At 40.4% G+C, this 23178-nt stretch overlaps 1 protein-coding gene across 7 annotated transcripts in view; it reads right to left on the bottom strand.

Annotated features, from left to right (window-relative positions):
* The window catches only part of OSBPL9 (oxysterol binding protein like 9), a 48606-nt gene that overhangs the window by 13409 nt on the left and 12019 nt on the right, over window positions 1–23178 (bottom strand). For 3 of the 7 annotated variants that reach the window (XM_015870572.2, XM_015870573.1, XM_015870570.2), the window contains exons 4-8: window positions 13877–13953; window positions 6563–6658; window positions 5127–5174; window positions 2844–2873; window positions 318–368 (exon numbers count right to left, since the gene is read on the bottom strand). In XM_015870572.2, coding sequence (XP_015726058.1) covers window positions 318–368; window positions 2844–2873; window positions 5127–5174; window positions 6563–6658; window positions 13877–13953 — 302 coding nt within the window. Of the gene's footprint in view, window positions 1–317; window positions 369–2843; window positions 2874–5126; window positions 5175–6562; window positions 6659–12421; window positions 12534–12563; window positions 12682–13876; window positions 13954–22578; window positions 22711–22752; window positions 23148–23178 lie in introns of those variants that run through there. The other 4 variants (XM_032446156.1, XM_015870574.2, XM_015870576.1 and 1 more) reach the window with 4 other exon arrangements.

Here is a 23178-nt window from a genome sequence, read left to right as displayed (position 1 = left end):
TTAAGCTTAGATTCTACTGCTCTGATACCAGCTGAAATTCTGACTTACTCTGAAAGCTCTGCAAGTTCATCTCAAAAGATGTATAAAAAAAAAAAGCTCTGCCATCAACACAACCATTAATATGAACAGACCTGTCTGCAGTGGGTCTCAGTATGACAGAAACTCCATTAAAACAGAAGCATAAACCAACTCACAGCATTTTTGGATTTACATTCTGGAATGTGTGGAGAACATCCACATTTCCAGATTCCCAGAAGCTGAAATGTTCCCACAGGTGAATCCCACGTCATAAAGTCAAAACAAGTTACTGTACTTACTTTAGCAATCTGTAGCAAGACGATGCAGTGTTTGATTGATTCTACCATGCTCTAAGAAAAGAAGAAAAACAAAAAACCTTCTATCAGCATCTTACAATAACTGTATTTACATGTATTTTCCACAGTAACACAAAATATTAACAAAAATACTTGTCAAAACCTAAATAGACAATTCTGTAGAAGCCCTGCTTTGTCTCCCTTCAGCCACCCCTTTATTCTGTCCTCCTTTTGCCAAGGACAAAGTGTAGCAGCAAGAAACTGATGTTTCCAAAAGCCACATAAAGGACAACATTCCAAGGAGACATTCCAAGGAGAAATGGAAGTCAGCTTCTAACTTTCTCAGAAATGCAAGCAGGCAAATTCTGAGCAAGTGTTGGATCTAATGCATTTAGCAGTACGACTTCTTTAGTTTTGATGAGAAGGATCCTGCATTTGCATACTTGACAAGTTCTCTCTGTAAGATGAAGATAAGGGGGAAGGAAATAAGAAAAAGTAATGAAAGTAATTAGTGTGAAGGTAATGGATGTTCTGCCAAAGATGAGACAGTGCAAGTTCTGATACTTTATACAACACAAGGCACAATAAAAGAGTAGCAGAATAGCAAAGAAAAAGCCGGACATGTGAGGCAGAAGCAACAGTAATGAAATATGAGGAAGGAGCAGTGGGAAACATTACCACTGGTATATTAAGAGACTGAGGATGACAAAACATGTAAAAGAGAAAATTAAGGAAAGAGCTAGAAAGTTTGCCTTCTTAACAGAGTTGGCTAATGTGCTTCTGTGCCACATCACCTGCAAACCAAGTGCCCTGCGGGGAATTATCTTGGGCCATGCTGGGCATAACTAACAGGACAGAGTTACAGCCATTATCCACCACAACATCCTGGGGAAAGCAGAAAAGGTCTGGCTTAGCTCATATTTAATTAGCACTAATAAGCAGATTCCTGCAGCGCTGTTTGAGCCTGTATTGCACTTCAGTGTGAGACAAACTTGGGTATTTGGGGGCAAATTCCAGCAAAGGACTGGAAATGGAAATGACAGGAAAGATGATTAAGTGAAGCTGGGTTTGTATAAAGGGAAGAGAAGGATGTTCAAGGAAGACCTTCTCAGTGGGTTTAAGCATCTGATAGGAGAGGGAAGGCAGGAAGACAGCAGATTTTTTTGCACTGGTATCCAGTGACAGAACAAGCAATAGACTCAAATCAAAATAAAGGAAAACCCAACAGGACACAGTCCTGGGGAACCTGCTCTAGCTGACCCTGCTCTCAGCACAGAACTGGACTGCAGACCTTCAGAAGCCCCTTCCAACATCAGCTGTTCTATGATTCTAGGATGCTAGACATAAATCTGAAAGCAGCGCCAGAACCAGGCTGCCCTTTTGACATTACAAGACTGGATCTAATACAGATTCCCAGAAAGCAGAGCACACATCGGGATAGAGCTCTGCAGGGGTAAGCCTTGGTCTGAGATGAGAGCTGCTACCAAAGACTGAAATACAGCGAGCCTCAGGCTGACCCTGTACTGTGCTCCTTGAAACCACGGTGAGATTTTTCCATTATCCAGGGTAATCCACTGAGCACTACTTCAAGCAATAGACAGGTGAGAAGAAAGGGAAGGTGAGGACAGCAGTGGAAGATTAATGAGCACATCAGTGCTCTGAAAGAATGCAGAAGTATTCAAGAAACAGAGAAGATCCTATAGAAGACTCAGCGTAAAAGACAAGGTGAGGAAGAAAGCTAGAAAAATATGACAGCATTAACTGGAGAGGAAAGCAGCGATTTGTCAGAACCCAGAGAAAGCAAAGTGGTAATAAAATCAATACAGAAACGGAACATCCCTATGGTTTACCAGACATGAAGAAATACTGATAAAGGACTGGAAGAGGCCTGGACCAGACTCAATTCTAGAAACACAGATACAAGATTGAGACATACATCTGAGCATTCACTACAAAGTATAAATGTCTGAAAAACTGAGACGAACGGATGGAACAAGCAAGGCAGAATGATAGAAAGGAACATACTTGGAGCACTGAAACCACATGCCCCACTGTAGGCAATGACATCTCATTCCAAGTTTTAACAGATCAGGAGAAGCAGGTTATCCATGTTAGAAGAGTTAAGCAGACCCTTATTGGGTCATTCTGAAGAGCACATATCTGTGATAAGAAGCTTTTCTCTTTTTTTAAACAGATGTTTCTGCTGGAAAAAGCGTGGATTCATCCAGTGGCACTGATAACCTCCTAAGAGGTGGTGGCTTTTTTCTACTGCCCCAAAAACTTCTAGTAAGGTTGAAAAACAACCAAAAGAGAGAGAGGTTGTCAACATTTTCTGCCTGGAATGCATGAAATAAAAGGTTATTTTATTCTGTTTCTGAACATGAAGATTGAATTTCCATCACCCTTAATGAAAAAGCAAACAAACAAAAACAACCTTCCATTTTTCAGTCATGAAGTTTGGAATGTTTCAAAAGAAAACAAGGTTGCTATTCAGAATCTACGGAGTAGTTAAAAATTACAATAACTTACACTGGTGGTTTCTTTCAGACCTTCAATTTTCTGTAAAAGAAAAATCCCAACAATGTGGTTAAAGAAAGAACTTCCAGCACACAGTCTGAGCTGAATACTGCACAAACACTGTAACTAATCTTAAACACATGGAGGGCATGAAAAAAAAGCAATCAACACAAAGATTATTTCTACATGAAAAGACAAAAACTTTCATTTTGTTATTGAAAAGCCTGAGCTCAAGCTGCTCATTAAAACCTGAAGCTGACAAGCTTAGGTATTTCTGAGCAGTGACATTACACATATTTACCCACTGAAGTCAACGATTCACCTTTCCCTACCACTAACAGCAAGAAAGACAATTTCAGTGTGATGACCCACTCCAACTGCACCACTCCAATGCAGTGCACTGAAAGCGGTACATTCCAACTTCAAATTAATCTTTGTTCAAGTGTAACAAGCAAATGCAGGTAAACTCAACTTTAAAAAGAAAAATCACAGAAAAATAACTGCGTGCCTATTCTTGCTTCTTCTAAACAGTTCATGCACCTGGAAATCTGCCCCCTTATCTGGAAGGGCTGGTTCACAAGTATTTCCTGTGTGGAGCTGCACACCGGGCACACAAAAGGCATCTGCGTGCCTTTCTACACATAAGCATGACCCATCTAAGAAGCACGTGCATCCTGTTGGTGTCCTTGTGTCGATCTGCTAAAGGCAAAATTATCCAATTGGACTCAGCGCTGATCCTCTATGAATTTAATTACAGGACCTCTCTGTTTTGATTAATATCACACGTGACTTGAATCAGCTTCCGTATGATTCTTCAGTAATCAAAGTGAGTTGAAGGAACATTTTTCCCCACACAGCACTGAAAGCCAAATCAGATCAGCTTGTCCAGCAAAAAGAAGCAGCCAACTCATGGCTGGAATCAGTGAAGTGCAATTTAAGTCCTCACGTTCAGCCTTAGATTTACTTCACCAAACAGCTCCATCAGGCTACACCTCCTCCACAGTATTTCTCAGTCTTCATATCAAGTCTGAATTTTCTTCCAGTTTCTACAAATTACTGTCTGAGAAGAAAATATCCAAGAGGCCTTGAAGCACCTCAGAGCACCCACACCTTAACCTGCAGCATTACCTTCAACAGAAAACTATGTCCAGTGTTTTTGTCCAAAGCTCTTGAAAAAAATCATAGCTCAAGTTTTAAACGCCTGGCCACAAACAGCTGCAGAAAGCAGCATTGAGCTATTTGGGAAACACTTTACATGCAACTTATCACCAAATCTCACTTCCCCAGATGAAAAGATTATGGGCTGGCTGGCAGTACCCTGCAGTTCAGACTCAGTCCACAGCTTGAAAGCTGAACCGTATTTACATAAACAGGAAAAGTGCTAAATACGGCATTAAAAAGCCTCTTAGCTGCTTCAGTCCAGGAAGAGATGTGGTAAAAAAAAAAGTATTTTGTCAGATCTTTTTCATTTTTAATAGAGATTAAATGGAATCTATAGTAATGGCAACACTTAAAGACTTGAAATCTGAGGAAGCCGACCTCTTCTAAATAAGCTTCTTCCTTTCTCTACAAAGTCAATCTGCTCCATGGACACCTTGCAGAGATGAAGGAAGAAATCAGCACAACATGCAGAAAGTCTCTATGGATTAGAAGCACTGTCACAGCAGGTACTGCCTGATCTGCACGGCAGCACCTGAACAGAGGTCAGCATTGAAGGAGAATTGTTCCCCAGCAGTAAATACAAAAGGAAAAGCAGAGTGTCTTTAGATCCTGCTCCTTTGGTCAGCTGTCTACAGATTAAGCACACTTATACAATCACCTCAGGTAAATGAAGTCTGACATTCTCAGACTTCCAACCCATAGCATTACCAGTCTCAGAAACAAATGAAGACTGAATATGGGAAATACGCAATTCTTGGTCTTCATTTTTTCCCTTCAGAATAGTTTGCTATTCCTACAAACACATCCATTCGATGCTCATCTTAGTTATAGGATTAAAAAAATTAAATTGCAAATTTAAGTTATAATACTGTGATGTTGGTAATAGTAATCATTGGAACAACAGTCATTTCCTACAGATTGAAATCTTTTCAATGTTATGGCACCCAGTATTACTAAAAAAATTCTATTTACCATTTACTCACAACACAAGTTATAATGTTATGTTACTCCAATGGCTCTCAGAGATGTAGACAACTTGAAGAATAGGAAAATATTTAAGTATCTATCATCTATTGCTGCACCAAACAATCAGATCAAGCAAAATAAGCAATATTTAAGACAAAAAGTACTTGCTTTTCTCTGTTCATCATCTTTGCAGTTCTGGAGTTTTTCATCAAAGAGCTAAAAGCAAAAAAAATATTAATAGGCGTTTTTTTTTTGTAATGTAACAGCCAAACTGACCAAAAATTCTCAATTAAGCACATTTAATAAGCACCTGAATTATATGATCTTGCTATTATTACCCAAAGCAGTTTTTGCTTGATATTCCTTTACAGAATGCAGGATGTAACAAACTTGTAACTCACTTCTTACATTACTGCATGCTCTAAGAGACAAAGCCTCAGCTCCTGAGGTCAGTCCCACAGCTCAAGCTGTCATGGTTCTACCACAGTTTCAAGGTAACTAAAGTTAATACCTCAAACTGTCATTCTCCTCTTCCTGCAAAGATCTTTGCAGTATAGGAGTGCTTAGTAAAAAAGCCTAAATTCTTATCAATGCTTCCAGGTACCTTCTTAATTCAGGTATATCATATATAACATACAAATAACATATATACATACAAATAACCACTAAGCTGTTGAAGGACAAAAACAGTCATTAAGGGTAATGCTCAAAAGTTCCTAATATCCACCCTTGCTCAGACAAAAGGCTGCACTTTTGACTAGATGAACTAGAGCTCTTCTATCAGTTGCCTCAGAAGTAGTTACTTACGCGATCCCCTTTCCCTTGAGGGCTCATTTCTGCTTCTAAAGCAGACTTTAGTTGTAATCTCTGGACATCCTCTAATTTGCTTTTATTTCCTAATTAATTCCTACGCTTCCTCCTCTCTGCTGGTGTGAAAAAGCAATTAAAAGGAGTCAGGTTTAAATACCTTCTTTCAGTGAGGCATGCTCCTCCCTAGATGGCCTCTGAACACAAGAGCTAACTACTGAAGGAAACCTCTGCAGATCAGCTTCAGATTTTGCTTGCATCTCTTCTCCCATTTCCACTCCTGTCACTGCACTCTCCCCCATGTCCACCCTGCTCTGCAACTGAATTTTTGCTGAATACTCCATGTACAGTACTTGTCCATTATATCAGGGGAAAAAAAAAGTCCAAACCAGCAGAACTGAAGCAATCTTAAAAGCAATTTTAACCTGCTGAGTCATAGGAAAAAAGCTTCCTGACCAGCAGCAAAACCTTTGTTTTTCTCAACAAGGTGAGTACTGCGAGATACGACCTTATCACTCCTCACCTTCCATCCCCCCAAACTCTTGAAGTACAAACTAAGTGGAAAAGAGCTGCGTTGGTACACAACTTTTGGTGCACAACTTTTGACAGAATGTTTTCACTCAAGGACAAAACAAAACAAAAAGATTATCACTACTGCAAGAAAGTCTGAAACTTATTTGCAACTGTAGTTGTGTATTACTTGATAAAATGCTCAATTGCCACAAGTAAGACAAGAGCTTCCTTTCAGACAGACCTTGAAATCCCCACAGAACAAGAAGTGCACCAGTTTAACTTACCTTCAGTTGGTCTATCAAGATCTGTAAGTAAGCATCAGCCTCAGTGAGTTTCTTATCAAAATCATGAACGCTGGGAACAAACCCTGAATCCACACCCTGGAGAGGAGAAGGAAGAAAAATAAAATAAGAATCAAGCTTATAATTAGATGGCTTTTATGGGGAAAAAAATTAACAGCAATATGGCTTTGACTGCCAACTGGCTGATAAATGTTGCCTTGCATGCACTGTATAAACACAGGCACACAGCTGAACGCATTCATCTTCTGTTTGCAGCTAAATCAGTAACAGCAAATCGCTGCACATTTTCAGTGTGGGTATAACTGTAACACAGCAGAGCATTTCATTACTTTTAATTGCAAAAGAAAAGAAAAATCCTTAAATAACACTAATTAAAGGATTTTTTTTCCCTGAATAAAGCCTACTGGTCCCATGTTCTCACATTTCTGTTCAGGAGGACAAAACTACACTCAAGTGCATGACGGCATTTTTTGCATCTGAGAACACTTTTGCCCATTACAATGCACTGAACTCAGTGCTTCCTGGTGAAGGACTGAACAAAAGAGCATTAAACCAATTCTTATACACAGGCTCACCTTCATACTGCAAACACTTGCAGTTCTTCCTCCTGTCTCCCCAGTTCTTTACAGCTACAGTAATTTGCACCCTTTTCCTATATTTATTACATCTCATTGCATAAATATCAACACGGACAAAATACTGCAATGAAACTGATTGCTTTCATATTTTCTTGCTTGCAAATTTATCTTCCTTCATAATGTCAAATTCAAAGCATGAATCTGTACAAAAATGCCCAGTCTAACAAGATCACAAAACCCACTAATGGGAAAGTCCTTCCAACAAGAACCTTCGACACTCCCTCTAACTAGAGAAGTTAATACATACAGAAACTAAGGCTAAAACCAGATAAAACTGCTATTCCATTCCCTTACTGAAGAAGGGATGAAGCAGCCAGCACCATTATTCCAGCAGTCTACCACGCTCAGCTAACAAATCATGGGGACAAGGTTTCATACACCAAAACTGCATGAACTGAACAGAAAATTTCTGCTGAAGATATGCAGCAATACACTTTACTGCACTGAAGATATGCAGCAATATGTTTTACTGTGCAGATTATCTGTATGCTGCATTAAAATGAAGGTTTTTATTTTAGTTATCAGTTTGAGATTATTAACAACCCAGTATTTATAGCAATGGCTTCAAGGTAAAATGCCATTCCTAAATTTCCCCCTCTTAACACTGAAGGAAAACCTGAGTAAAACATGAAGTGCTACAGCTGAATTGACATGGACACCAAACATCGAGTGCAAACTGCAGCCTCAAAGGTCTATTAGAAAGCTAAAACTTCAGTCAAAGAAAATCATAAAAGCCGAATGTAGTGAGTGCCAAGCTGACCCTGCAGTGAAATGAAATGTAAAAGTAATTGAAAATAACCACCGGGTACATGAAGTTGCATTTCACTACAAGCTTGTTCTTGATCCGTATAAAGGCAATTCAGATGAAACTTTATATCTTCCTGAGTAAATGTACTAGTCTATGTTATGGGAGATTAGATTCATCATTTTAAGTCCTCACGTGGTTTAAAATCAGAAGCCAGGAGACAAGTTACAAAAAATATCAAGATTAACAATAGCATGGAAAAATGCACTGCATAAACAGCAAGAAAAAATTAATCAGTACTTCTAAGTCAGCAGGCATACAAACAAAGAGCAGACATAAATGACGCCCTTATTTCTTTGCTACTTAGTCACCTAAAGACTCAGGAGAGGAAAAAACGGGACCCCACCTCCCTTCTCTTCCTTCCCCTGCCAAGTAGGAAATGAGGCTTCAAAGAAATGGGTGAGCACACTCACCTGAATGGCATTTAACAGCTTGTTAAATTGAGAAACTGAATATCTTAACTAGCAACTTTTTATTTTTAATGAGAAACTTGTATTATATAGTGCTCAACTACTCATGAACTGACAAGAGACCTGCCTGCAGAGATAACAGAACCCCCACCCTCTCGAGGGCAGAGTTCAGAACTCTGCTGGGTCTGGCCCTGGCCAAGTTAATCAAACCAAGGAGCTGGTCCTGCAGGAGAAGGGGCTCGGACCCACTTCCAACTGAAGTTGTGCTGTGTTCAAGTATCTTCAAATCACAGAGAAGAACAGGAACTCAGGAATCTATCGTTTTGAAGAGCCTAATATCAGGACCAACCCAAAGCAATATGGGCTTTTGTTTCCAATGAATAGCTGTACGCAGCTGTAAGTATACTTCACTTCCCTCAAATAAAGACTACTCTATGGTAACATCATCATTAAGGAACTGACAGTCGTGTTAGCAGACTAAATGGCTGCAGAAGCAAGTAGTTAATGAAACTCACAGTGTGCCTGCCACCTCCTGTAACAATACATTTGGTATTTCACTCCTCCCACAGAAAATCCCATGTTTGATAAACAGGCTGTAGTAAAAAGAAAAATAGCATTCTTCCCCTTTATTTTCCCATCTCTTCTCCATTTGCTGAGATTTCCTCTTCTGGACATACCAGAACTTTAAAGACTAGGCTGTGCAGGGCATGTACCACTGCTCACATCTGCGGTAGCGCAGCAACACTGACCTACCCAAAGAGGGGTCTCATGTGAGCTGCAAGGGGGTGAGCAGACAAGATAGCTGTGCTAGGAACGAATCTGAACACCAATATGAGACTGAGTAAGGAAATCCCATGCTGAGTCCTCTCATATATACGCATCCTTTTTGGAGGGGGTAAATAAGGGCAAGAGCAAAATATAAAACAATTAAAATATACATAGCATAAGGCTCATTTTCCTTACAACACAGCTAGCACTGAAGGATTTTCTATGTTGTTCCCATCCTTCAGAAGGGATCAGAAGTCATGTACACCACTGATGTATTTCTATTCAAACCTGTCCATGCCAAGAAGTAATTCCAGCCTCATTTCCACCAGTTCTTTCAAATAGGATGGGGTGAAAAAATCTCATCACTCTCAGAAGAAGCCTAACAGAAAAATTCTAATGTATTTCTCAAATAGGAGCCCTTGTGGAAAATGAGCTGAATGAAGGCAGAGAAGCAAGGGAAAAGACAGAGGAAACAGTGAATGAGGGTTGTTTTTGTAGAATTGTTTTCCTGGGGGAGGAAAAGAGAAAGCTGCGCAGAGCAGGAGGCAGCTTTTCTTTTTAAAGACATTTTTGCTGTATCCTTCATCTGGCTTCCAAGTCCAGCAAACAATTTTGTGAGTCAGTTTAGAGGACTAAGTGTTCTGAGTTCACTTCAGAACCTCATCAGAAACATACACCCTGCCTACAGAGTGTGTGACTTTGTGAAGGACACTGTCTGCAACTACTGATAGAAAACCAAAAGAAGGACACAATAAGTGGTGAGCCACTAAGCAATGGTATCTGCTGGACTTTTATTTGCAGTTGTGGCACCACTTTTTTTTCCCCTCTGCTAGATGTTCAAGCTCTACTAAAAGCTCAGAATATACCTGTCTCAATAAGAAACTTCTATCTACTATTCTCATGTGCAGCCTTAAGAATTTCATCAGTAAACATCTTGGATAACAGGAAGCTAAGGGAGCTGCTACTAGCAACACATTGTCCCAAACACTTTACCAGCACACTTGAACCAGAAACAACTCAGTTCTCCTGTTGTTTATTTCCACCCTTACTCTGCTCTTTCTTTCGAGTCAGCAAACATTTGCCTTCCCACATAGACAACACAATGTGCAAACTGATCCGAGCTGAAACTAAACAAGGAAGCAGGGGGTTGCAGGAAAGCACTCTGAATTTCGGTCAGTTCTGGCTGCAGCTCTTCTCACTGTGCTGTCTCTTCCCAGCTGCAGCACCAGCAAGTGCTGGTGAAGCCATGGCATAACTCCTCATATTTAAGCCACTGTTATCACCTTTCTCATCAACCACTACAGATCCACTTTGCAGAACATATTTTTCTTACCCAATTTGCTACGTAAGAGATAAATATCTTGGTCTAATTATGGAGACATCAAGCAATCTAGAGAACTTTTAGAATCCCATTCTCTGTAGCAACTCTTTCCTCAGTCACTGCAGTTCCTCTGTCACTCCAGAGCTCATTGGCACATCAAGTACAGGCTGGGGCTTCACCTCAAGGATTTTCCTGTTTGGGTATGAAAGCCTTCGTAGCTTGCAAGAATCTCAGTACTCTCTAATGTGGATTATTTCTGTCATTATGCAGCTTTTGCACGAACAGTCAGACAGTTACCAGATGCTCCAGCAGCACTGGAATGGCAAAGATGGGGGTTTTAAGGCAAGAGTGAGTACGAAGGTTTGAGCTAATGGAAGAAGAGATAAAAAAAGCTCATCCCTCCAGCTCAGGGTGGGCATTACGGACAGGATCCTAACGCTACCAAAGCACTACCAGAATAAAAGCTGACATGATCGGCCTTTTACGATGCTTCAATTTATTCAGTCTTTTTCCTAAATTCCCTTAAGGTCTGAGAATACTTCCTGGACTCTTTTAAACAGGTGGCCCCTGGTGGGTTTTTTGTTGCTGTTGTTTCTTCTTAGTAGATAGAAATTTTAAGTGTCCCTGCATGTTTCAAAACAAAAAAGAATGAACCACGTTATCACGGTACCAAGAGACGTGAGTTATCTTCAAGTAGTTTTAATATGGGAGAACTCTAGAACCAGGAAGTACGTGCAGCACGACAGTGCTGCTTGGGAGACTGGAGAGCAGAACCTCTGTATCAAACAAGACCTGAAGCACTTCCTTCTTGAATGGAACCAGTGGTTGTTATCAATTCCAGTGAGGAACAAACGAAAATGTGAAACAAATCATCCCCCTACCTCTGCCCAGACAGGGAAGGAAACCAATCTACAGCCTCTTCACTTCAGGTACTCTCTTCCCCTTATCTCTTGTGTGTGAGAAGCAACCAATGTGCTGCCAATACACAGCCACTGATGGGGTAATGGTCAGTGCAGGCATATGGGAAAAGCACAAGGGGATGCCAACACTATCACACCATCTGCTGTGGTCTTTTCAATAAACAAAGGTCGTATTCTAAGAACTAAGAGTGACTTAATATAAGAACATACAAAGAAAGCAAGGAAAACAACAGACTTCAGCCTCAAAATTGAGGCAAAAATAGATTACAAGCACATATGAAATGTTTCCTTCCTATTTTTGTTTCATTTGGTACATTACTGTCAGCCCTCTGGACAGCAAGCGTCACTGTGCTCATTTCTACGTACTTATGACTCAGTTTTCCCCCAGTTCCTTGACCATTGCTCATTCTCACAAGTTTTTTCAAGTGTTTCAAAACCATTCTAAAGACTGAAGAACAACACAGGACACTGAGGCCAAACAAAGATAGCAGGCTTACATGAGAGCAGGGAGCACCCAGGCACTGCCGCAGCTCCCCACCTCACACCAGCTCCCTGTGCTTTGTCGATCAGCTTCGCACACACACAGACCGCCTCCTCTCAGCAAACTTTCTCATGCCTAACAGGTATCTGCTTCATGCTAAAAATGAACTTAACTAGAGTTAAAGACTCATTTTCTGAACCTGAACACTCCACGACCAGACCAAGCAGACTGTTCTTCACAAAATACTGGAAGCTGCGTGGAAACTTGATGAAGGAATCAAGAGAGATACATATCTGAGGGCAAAAATAGATGGATTTTTAAATCTATTTGCACAGTTTTATATGAGAGAGATCCACATTTCAACTTGAGCCACCTAAGAAAATAGCTTTACAGAAAAGGCTGTACACAGCGGCACTCTGAGCCTCATAAGTGTGGATAATAACCCCACCTTTAACAATTAATTTATCGTCCAAATGAGAAAGAATAGTGGAAGCCCACCCGCGTTTGGGTGGGGAACGCGATCACGGCCGTAGAACAGCGGCGCTGCCCTCGGGGCGGAGTCGGCTCCCAGTCAGTTAGGACCCGGTCCCGGCGGCCCCCGGCATCCTGTCCGCACGGCCCCATCCCCGCCCGTACTCACACCGGCCATCCCTGGGCGCGCAGCGGTGACACGAGCAAAGCGGAGCTGCGGGGCTGGCGGAGCGCCCGGACCGACAGCGCCGCCTCCGGTGGGGCGGGGAAACGACCCCGCGGCCAAGGCCCCGCCGTCCGCATGACGGGAACAGCGGCCGCGGGTTGGCTGCACCACGGGGCCGCTCCGCCCCGCGGGGAATGGCGGCTCCGCTGCGAAGCCAAGTGCGGGCGGGGCTGCAGGGGGCTCGTCCTGAGTCGGCTTCTAAAGCCGGCATGTTGGAGAGGGCTCCTGAGAACGAGCGGTGAACGCCGTACTGGGAGCACTGAGGTGGTACTCTCAGCGCTTAGTTCAGGAGCTGAAGGTGTTTCTTACTAGTCACAGATTGTTATTTACTCCCTGGAATATCAGTAGATAAAGTACTAATTTAGTTACTTGTGGTCTTCTAAGGAACACGAAAAGGTTCTTTAGGCAAAACAACAAAAAAACCCAAAACGTTGCCAAACACTTTTTAGTAGGAAATTAAACTAAGCTGACTGAGAAAACACAAGTGGGATCAATTCAGGCTTGTTCTAATTCTTCAAATTGAGTAAATGTCACATAAATCAGTCTTTATAAGCTCCTTCCCTTTTGGTGATATTAAGGATTTCATTATGTTTATTCAATGAGAGCCTTTAGACAATTCCCTCGCTGTACTCCAAACATTCTAAACCTTTATTCAGTACAAATAGCAAACTCCTCCTTTGTATTTCTACAGCCATCAGACCAACCAGGTATGAGAAAACCCCTTCCTGAAGTCTGGGTTTGTGAGGAATCTGAGTCTCACAGACAGGCTGAGAACCAGCCTCGGTCCACCATCCATTCTCAGACCAGAGCGTTACCAACATCCAGCTTGCACAGTGCATTCAAACAGCAGTACCGCTCTTGTTATTTGTAAAGAGGTTCAATGTTACTGCTCCAATTTCAGAATGAGGCTGCACACAAACATACCTACACCAGTAACCCAGACGTCTCATTCCACTCAACTCAGTAAGGACCAACTCTCAGTTTATTAAAGAAAAAAGAACTAAGTGTGTGAGTCTGGAACCAATTAAAACACCAGCTAACAAGGAGAAGTTTCATGCTGATTTTCCATGATGGTAAGGCAAGAAAATAGTAACAGGAAGATTAGAACCTAATCTCTGGTACTGATATCTTACTATGTCTGACTGCACGGGCCATAGAGCAAACAGATGTGCAAGATTTGGTTGATATTGGCAGTCGCACCACTGCACTTTGTTGTGCTGAGAAGTAAGAGAAGTAAGAGCGAAAGTGAAACTTGCCTGCAGCTGGAGGGTATGGCGGAGAATGGTGTCCTCTAAAGCGTGAATCCACTTCTCTCTCTCATCGGCATCCCGAGCTGAAAAAAGCAGTCACAAGGTATTGTTAAGTTACATGGAGTCTCATGTGCTAAAAGCCATAAGCAAACAGATCTGACGTCCTCACTAAATATGGAAGCAAAACTATAATATTTATCTTAAGTTATCAAGGACATAATTCCGCAGTTTTCTTCATATCCTGTTTATTTTTCCATGGTTACAGCTCCATAACATTACTGTGCTCATCTGCGTTACTGGAGAGATGTCTGTAGTAATCACGCAGGCAAAAAGATATCTGTGCTTTGTAGAAATTTTCTTCCCCATACCATTAGTGTTCTCAGCTCCTGCTCAAGCTAAGAATTTATTATTCCTTTACTTATGAATTTGTTTACAACCCATTATTTTAATTCGTGCCACTTTTTCTAACATTCCTTTAATAGCAGTAAAAATTAAGGCTGATTTAGATGCAACAACGTTCAGGTATGGAGACGTTTGACAGCGTCACAGTGCACTTCGGTGAGGCTTTGCACGCACGAGGCTCTTCTAAGCATCACTCCTGTCAGGGCTGCAGTCCTCTTTATGAATATTTGGTTTGGGTTTCTGAATCAAAAGGAAACCAAAACCCATCAGAACGATAAGCTTGTAAGGAATGACTTAACGCTATGGGAGCAGAGGGGACAAAACAGCCGTGGTACTGTATCTCTGACACCAGGACTGCATTGCTTCAGTGTCATCATTACTTACAATGGAGAAAGCATGACTTGTTATATAAACAAACCTATTTTAAACTGAGCCTGTTTTAAATAGGTGCGTGCTTTTCTGCTCAACAGATACATATATATATAGATAGATAGATAGAATGTGAGAGAAAATAATATAATAATATTACATAAGAGTGATTCTGCTTTATTTCTGTTTCAGGGATTATTTGTCCCTTATCCATCTTTAGGGATATATCCAGGAAGAAAGTCTGCACACACACTTCCTCAATTAATTAAATCATCCTGTTTTCTTAGTTACAAGCAACCTGTACTGAGTTACCCATTCAATTCTGTTTCAGCACGGACTTAGTAACTTTGAGCCTTGAAGAACAAAGAATAATCTGGAGTGTATCTAGACAGACATGTATAAATCCAGATACAGTGTCTTCACTTTGCTGGTCTCAAAGAGCTCCCTGCTGTGCTGGAGGAGTGCTTAAAAATTGAGGAGCAGAGTAAGCAGACACGAGGTGCATTAAGAAAAACCCAAAGGCTTTATGTAGACAGGAGATACACTGGCCCCTATACAGACTTAGAATAGTTACTGACAATTGTTTCACATTCCTCATTCAAGTGGAAGGTGCTTACAAGAAACAGGAAGTCTGCTACAAGCAAGGAAAGCTGAAGTGAGCTGGCACCTATTATACACCTGAGAACTAAGACTCCTATCTGACTTATGACTGCTATCTGACTGTTATGAAGGCTACAAAAATATCCCTAAGTTAATATATAGAAATATACTCTCCAGCCTCAAAATGCTATTTTCAGTCTCCTCATTCTCATCCTTCTGCTTCCATTGCTCTTATCCTTCAGAATCCTGCAGCCCAAACCCACCCACACTTAGTACCTCCACAGGTATTCCAAATATCTAAACTAAAAATTCCCTTGAAAAAATTATTTCTTACTTTCTCACAAATCCATTCCTTTAAAGCATGTTTCACAGGCCAGTGGGAGGGGAGGAATATCAGAAATCCACAGAAGAATCATCTCCTGCCTTTGGCAGGGGGTAGCTGCAGGTTTCTTTTAACCTAAGCACGCATGCACACAAACATCCTGTTCTTTTCCTCGCATGCCTTGCACTTCAGCACTGATTTCAGGATCAGGTACATGTTCCTCAAATGTTAACTGGAATTGTTATTTGCTTCTTTGGCTCTCTTTAGCCAGAACAGACCCCTCTGCCTACTTTTTGCCAGCTTATCAAATGTGTGTTCTGTGCGGCATATTTCAGAGTATATAAGGATTCTTAGGCTTGTTTTCTTCATTGTTATTTGTGTTCTTTACATAACTGCCTCCTGGTCCTAAAGAACACCTTATTAGACAACTGTGGCAGAAGTCATTGGAGCAGACTGCTACGTAATTCACAAATTATTTGATACAACAACCCTGTGTTCAAAGCCTTTTTGCCTGAGACTATTTTATCTGAAAAAGAAACAATTAAACTGCAGACCAGTGAATTAATCTTTGTGTTGCAGCAGACTTCCTATGACCTTCCAGACTGCCAGCAAAAGGAGGTCACTGTATTAGTTAAACACTAATCTCAATACACAGTGGCCCGTTAATAAAGGTTATCACATTTAGCCTTGTGTATCGAGTGCTGTACAGAACAGAGAAGGCTTATAGCAATGGGGAGGACCTAAAAACCAACTATTCAGTCCGGCTCAAAAACCGAGCTCTTTCCCATGCTCACAAACAAACAGAACTTTTGGAGGTTCTATTCCTTGAATAGCCCATCTTACAGCTATTTTTGCCACAGTTCAGCAAAAAAGAAAGAAAAAAAAAAGAAAGAAAAAAAAAAGCTATATATTTTTCTCATATACAAGAAAGGACAATGCTATAGCACAGCTGGATCAATCTATAGGTAAAAAGCACAAATCCCATCAGCTTTGCTACTAAGATAATGTCTCTGTCATAAAAACCCAAAATAGCGCCACAAGAAGACAGCTTACTGTGCATAAACACACAGTGCTGTAACCTTGTCAGCATTCTCTGCTCAGGACCTGGCTTTCAGACCATCTCTCACCATTATGGGATCCTTCCAGCTCTCCTCTATACACTCTTAAAAAAAAACAAAAATCATGGAGAAACAGCAGGTTACAGATTTTAGTAAAGCAGGCTGCAAGAGAAGCTACATTAAATCTAACCAAAATGGCTGCTGTGAGATTAGGTGCAAGTAAAAGCTCCCTAATGGTAAAAGCAATTTAGAACTGAACAGCTGCCAAAAGATCACTGATGAAAAAAAAAAATCAATGGGAACATTCAAAAAAGAGATTAGCTAACATAGTCAGAAACAATTTATGGGAAAAATCTGCACACAATGGTCAGAGATCGTTATCCATCCATCTGTAGGAAAAGCTGGCTATCCACTGCATTTTACCCTAAAAAAGGGTTCCTTCGGAAATATAAAAATACTCCAGTAACTTTTCAGCTAAAATTGTGATGCACACTTTGTAGTACTTGCTCTGCACTAGTAAATGCTGGGGGATTTCATGAGCTGATAGAGACTCACCCTGCTCCTTAGTCCCGTCCTGAAGTCACCTTGACCTCTGTCACGCTTTGACCAAGCTCCATTTTAAAGTTAGTACCTCTCTCCTCTGCTCAAGTTCTTAAGGGAAATTTTACTCCAGAATTTCTTTCTGCCGACATATTTGGGATAAGGCAATTAGTATCAGGACCAGGGAATGTCACCAATACCTATGCATCTCTAAATGTGGAAGAACAATGTCTGGTCTCTCTTCACAACAGCTCTGACAAAGAGATGGAGGGTAGGGAACAAGGGAGAAACATGAGTTACTTTCCCTAGGCTGATTCTAGCTTGGACTGACAGTTACAAAGCCAAACAAGGAACACAATATCTAAACGATAACTCTTTGGCATTTAAAAGCCATAGAGGTGTTCAGCTGCTGACAGGTGATTGAAATGCTTTTACACTAATTGGAAACAGCAATGGAATATAGGAGCCCGCATCTATATGAATGTGTGCTGTGGCCTTAGCCCAATGGGTTAATGCAGTATTTACCTTGTCAGCCAAATGTAAATGGTATTGGGCATCAGCCGCCCACCAAAATATGCATACTCTATCTGCAGCTGAGAGAGCAAAACCAGTCCCTGTGTTATTCTCTATTCCAAATGCAAGCATCATTACCTCAGTTTTTACTGCAGTTTGCCAGTGAACGTCTGCAAATGGAAGCAGCTAAACCCACAGAGCTATACATTCACTGCTGTATGCAAGAGGCAGGAATCACTGAAGGCTGAAACACCACAGATTTACTACGATTGTGCCAGTTAAGCTCCTGTTACATTTTTCTATTAGAACTAGAATTTAGAAGAGAAATTACAATTTGTTCCCTTATGCTTAACCTTTTAATCCTTTGAGTCTGCAGCACATCCTTCGAAAGCTACCTGCATAATTCATTGCGACATGTCAGGCATGGCACAGTCAGCCCACTGGGTCCTTAAAGCAATCACAGCCCTATTTATGACCTGTAAGAGAAGCATGCTTAACCAGTATGCAGGCGCACTGCAGTGAGATTCAGGATGACAGTAATATTTGTACAAGCTGTATTTCTTGTGATTCCACTTGAAAGCACTAAAGATGAGAGATGGCTTCTGCTGAGGGTTCAGAAAAAGGATGCTTTGCAAGGCCCAAAACAAGCTCTTATACCTCTGAATCTCCCAAACTGCCAGGCAGGATATGACAGGGATTTAAAAAATATATATCTATACTATGAAGAAAAGGTGGCACACGAAATGCCCCCAGCATTATTATAAGTTCCCAAATACAGAATAAATGTAATTTAGAGTTCCCGTATTTGCCTTGTTGTGAAGACATTGTGTTTATACTTTAACCAGATGTTAAAGTACAGCGTAATGCATTTACTTTTTTCTGGCCTAAACTTGATAGCATCTACAGATTAGATATAAGCAAGTTTGACAACTCTCCACAATACGCTTCCCAGCAGTATTTCTAGGTCATGCACAGCAGCACTTGGAACACTGGAACTACAAAACACCACCTCAGAATTAGCAAGCTGCTGCTTTTTTTTTCCCCCGTGTGCATCCACATGTGCATCAGGATGAAATAAAGCTGCAGGATTTAGTTCTAAAAACAAAAGGTTACTTATAAATACACCATACTGTCTCTGAGTGAAATGCATACTTGATTTTCATTCACTGTGACCTACTTACAGGCAGAACAGGGAAAAAAAAAAGGCTATTACACCCACAGAGTCAATAGAGTCAATTATGCAGTATTTATTCAGACAAAACTTAGTGGCACTGATTTTGACACAAAAATCCCATATTTTCTCACCCAAGGTCAGAATTAATGCAGTAACCTTCCACAAAAATGTCCAGATGACAGACATGAGATTCTTCCTTTTTGGAGATCAATAGGATTTTTATCACCAATCTCAACAGAGAGATTTTATCAGTAGTGCCCAATAACGCGGAAAAGTCACACTTCATAGCCAATGTCAGAGGGCGGTTCTGTGGTTAAATAAGCGGCTTTTCAGAGTCACTGAGGGCCTTTTAAACCATAGAAAGACATGAGATGAAGCAGGGTTCCATACAAACATACCATCATTCCATCGCTTATGTGTATCAGTGCCTTATCTCCTCTGTAGAATTTTGGAGCTGTCACAATCATTCTTTCCCCTTCTCCTAATCCTCCTGGTGCAATTCTTCATCCATTCATAGAAACCAACCCTCCTTTTGCTCTCCCTCCACCCACTGAAGACTCCAGTGCAGTTACTATAAACAAAGTCTAATCCTGTCCAAAGGAAAAGCACAGAATGGTCTCCTGTCAGTGACATACTAAGAAGCTTTATCTGTGATCTTAAGAAATCAGTTAAAGTGCTGCTTCACTGTTACCTCATTACAACTTCCCCATTGCTTCACTGCCATTTGGAATCAATTTTACAGGTTGCTTTTTGAGTGAGCTCTATAATCAGTGCATAAACACAGCCTCGGGCAGAAACTTTTGTGACAAAGGCAATCTATGATCAGGAAGCTATTGGTTCTCTCTGGGAATTCACAGGCAATCTGTAACGTACTAATCAAGCATTTTTCAATGGGAGGCAACCTGATAGTACTTATATTTTCATCAGGAAGTGTCAATTCCACATGTCAAACCTGGGATAACTTCTTGAAACAGAAGAAAATGTTGAACTTCTCAGTATCTCTCTGTCCTTACAATGAGACCTTTCCTGACTATTTCTCCACCATTCCTTACGCTCACATAACTCCTCTTCAAAACAGCTGCTACGTATTGAAACCTACTTCTGGTTCTCAGGGGAATTTCTGCAGTTTTCCCAAACAGAGGAGGACTATATCAGCCTCAGAACGCTGTGTAGCACAGACATTGTCAGGTTCAGAAAGCAGAGCTACTCCATCATGAGAAGAGAGGAGAACAAACAGCACAGCTCTGCTGTAAATGGATGAAGAGACAGGTCTGGAAATTTTGCAGCAGTGCAAACTGCTGCTCTTCTTAACTATAATAGCACTGTTGAGAGAGGAATTTGCTGTTTCAGCATCACCAGAACCCCCAGAAAGCCGTGAAAAATATTAGGTCAGGATAAATGATGCAGACATAACGGACAGAAAAATCACTGAGGAAAACACACATAAGATTTTACACCAAAATCCTCTGACAGGCATTTTTCCATATCAGGTAAAATTTTAAAAGCTCTCAAGATTTTACAGAGGGAAGGCTGCAATTTGTGAAGTGTCATTTACATGGGGTAATGCGATGGACTGAACTGCCTTCTTACACCACAGGGGCAAGTTTCTGTACTCCATGTGGTGGACAACGGTAAAGTTGTACAAGAAGCTATAAATACTGAGCATTTCCCAAGGCAGTGCTGAAACACAGATCTAAAGCCATTATACTTAATTTTGACAGCTTAACACAAATACAATCTCAAATTCTGATACTGCTCAGCAACTAATGCTCTTGTGATATCCTTGGTAAATGCTGTATCACACATTAACAAAAATTCCCTGCATTCACAGCACTACCTTTTGCTGTGTATTTCCTCCCTCTTTTCTCAGCTGGGATGCTATGCATTATGCATCGCAAGATAAACTAGAAACTGGGTCAGGATGGGGAAGAAGGGAAAAAAATCTACCTTTACCAGCTGACAGGACTCACATAATGGGTAATCAGCTGCACAGCAACATCCCTGCTTCCTCTCTCCTTTTGTGGCAGGAATAGGAAAGGAGAAACTAAAGCTAAAGCAAAATCATCTCAGATCAATGCACTGGACTGCCTCCAATCTTTTAATTCTTTATTACACACACAAAGCAGTGGAGACAAGACTTGTCTGCCTTCCAAGGAAGCGTGCTGTAAAAATAAGACCCAAGTTTTCAGGTAGGAGTTTTTGTTTCTGAATACAGTGTATGCTTAGTGAAGTAATTCAATACAAATAAAAGCTGTGATTTTCAGGTTAGATAGCAGTTTGAACATCAAGAAGGCAAGAACATACTTGACAAACTATCTTAACTCCTGAATTCAAATCATGAGCATCCCTGTGAGCAGAAAAAGCAGCAGTGATATGAAGGACAGAACTTACTTTCCAGACTGGAAGCGCTTATAACTTGGTGATGATACAAAAATATTAAACGGGGAAAAAACCTCACAGTGTTTGAAGGTTACAGAACATTTAGAACATGGATATATATTGGAGCATGAAAAAAATATAGGATCAAGAAAGAGCTTCCTGACAGGAAGTTCATTAAACTAACAGTATTATCCCAGCTGTCTTCAGCTACTTGAACAGAATTGTGCATCTGAACTGAACAAACCCATGAGGGAATGAATGCCTTGAGATCTACCTCATTTAGAAGCCTTAAAATAAAGTCACATAACTATATAATACATTATGGCCAAACAAGGGTCAATCAGGAGATGAAATACATTACTCTTAAATATATTTTTAAATCTCTGTAGATGTTCTGCCCCTCCTTTACAACCCCACAGAGTAAACAGGTACCAATACTTCAATATGTAACAACAAATAAAGGGAAATAATCTGCGTGAGACATTATGTGACAAAACTGGTGTTCAAAAATTAGCAATAATATTTACAGCAGTATTTGGTATACAGCACTGTATACCAAATATGATAGAAACACTGTATACCAAATACTATCAATCTTCTAAGACATTTAGCTGCTCAATACAGAATACAGTACATACAATATAACTGTAAGTCTGAGACATATGACAAAGGTTTTATCTTAGTAACTAAAGACGAGAGATTTCTAGATTTACCACTTTCAAGTTCTCAAATATTCAGCAGTATTTAACTTCATAATACTGAAAGACTGCCAGAGTACTGCATTCCATTACTGCATTAGCAATTACCTTGCATTTTATCAGTTATCGTTGGGAATAGTAGATTTAAGTACTACTGTTAGCTCAGCATTATCAAGGTATGCTTATGAGGCTTAAAGCTGCAGCATTTAGGAAGAACTGTAGCACAAAGAATACAGATTCCAGCAACAACATGATGTACAATAAATGTTTATCATCAGAAATATTCACACAAACACAACAGGATTAACGATAATTTCCACTTCCAAATCACTGATTTTAAAAATATGTACAGTATAATACATGCTACAGAACATTCCAGCTTATAAAAATTAATAACTGCTTACGTGCTAATGTGCTTCTTGGATATTCAGTTTCCAGCTCTATGCAAAATAATTTAATTTTTCAGCTAATTCATATAAGAGGAAAAGCAAAGGAACTAAAAAACAGCAGCTGAAAATTATTTTAATCAAACTTCCATAGGATTTTAACATCGGGAAAAAAGAAGTTCTCCAGACAATATCATCACATTCTTTTGTTCTACTGCTGCAGATAAAATCATTTAAGGAGTACAAACAATGATAATAGTACCTTACCCTTTCTACCGGTGAACCATAGCATGCAATGACGAAACATAGCAGTGGCAGATGGCATTGGTGTTAGTAAATGTGAATAAAAGGATAATAGCAGAGAAATGGTGACTGGCAGACAAGACACAGAAATGTAGATGAAATGAATGCAAGCTGGTAAATCTTGAAGCAAAGCTCCACCTTTAAACCAAATGTTGCCTCTAGTCTCCTCATAATTGAGCATTAAGTTCTGTTTGGATACAAATTGCAACCTGCCGACCAGTCTTGATTCTCTTCACATAGAAACACATAACTGTATCTTGATAACGAAGATCAGAAACGTTCAGTAAGCGAAACCCATAATCAGGAGCCCGTTACTTTCTCCCAGTGAGTGATTTATTCTACGTATTTTAAATCTCCAAATCCTGCCAGAACCAGTCTCTTTCTAGCACGTATGTATCCACTGCAGATGTAAATCCCTGCCTAACCTGCAGCACCCCTGGATCCAGAATGTTCTCAGTGTGCTCATTTACGCTGTTCTGTTGCCAAACATTTAAAATCATCCATCAAATACAAGTTGAATCTATTACAAGAAAAAAAAAACAAAAACAACAACAATCTCTTCTG

Source organism: Coturnix japonica, chromosome 8 (genome assembly GCF_001577835.2).
Source record: "Coturnix japonica isolate 7356 chromosome 8, Coturnix japonica 2.1, whole genome shotgun sequence".
In the NCBI taxonomy this organism is placed as follows: Eukaryota; Metazoa; Chordata; class Aves; order Galliformes; family Phasianidae; genus Coturnix; species Coturnix japonica.
Note: the sequence above shows the minus strand (reverse complement) of the source record. Positions and strands in the feature narration are given on the sequence as shown.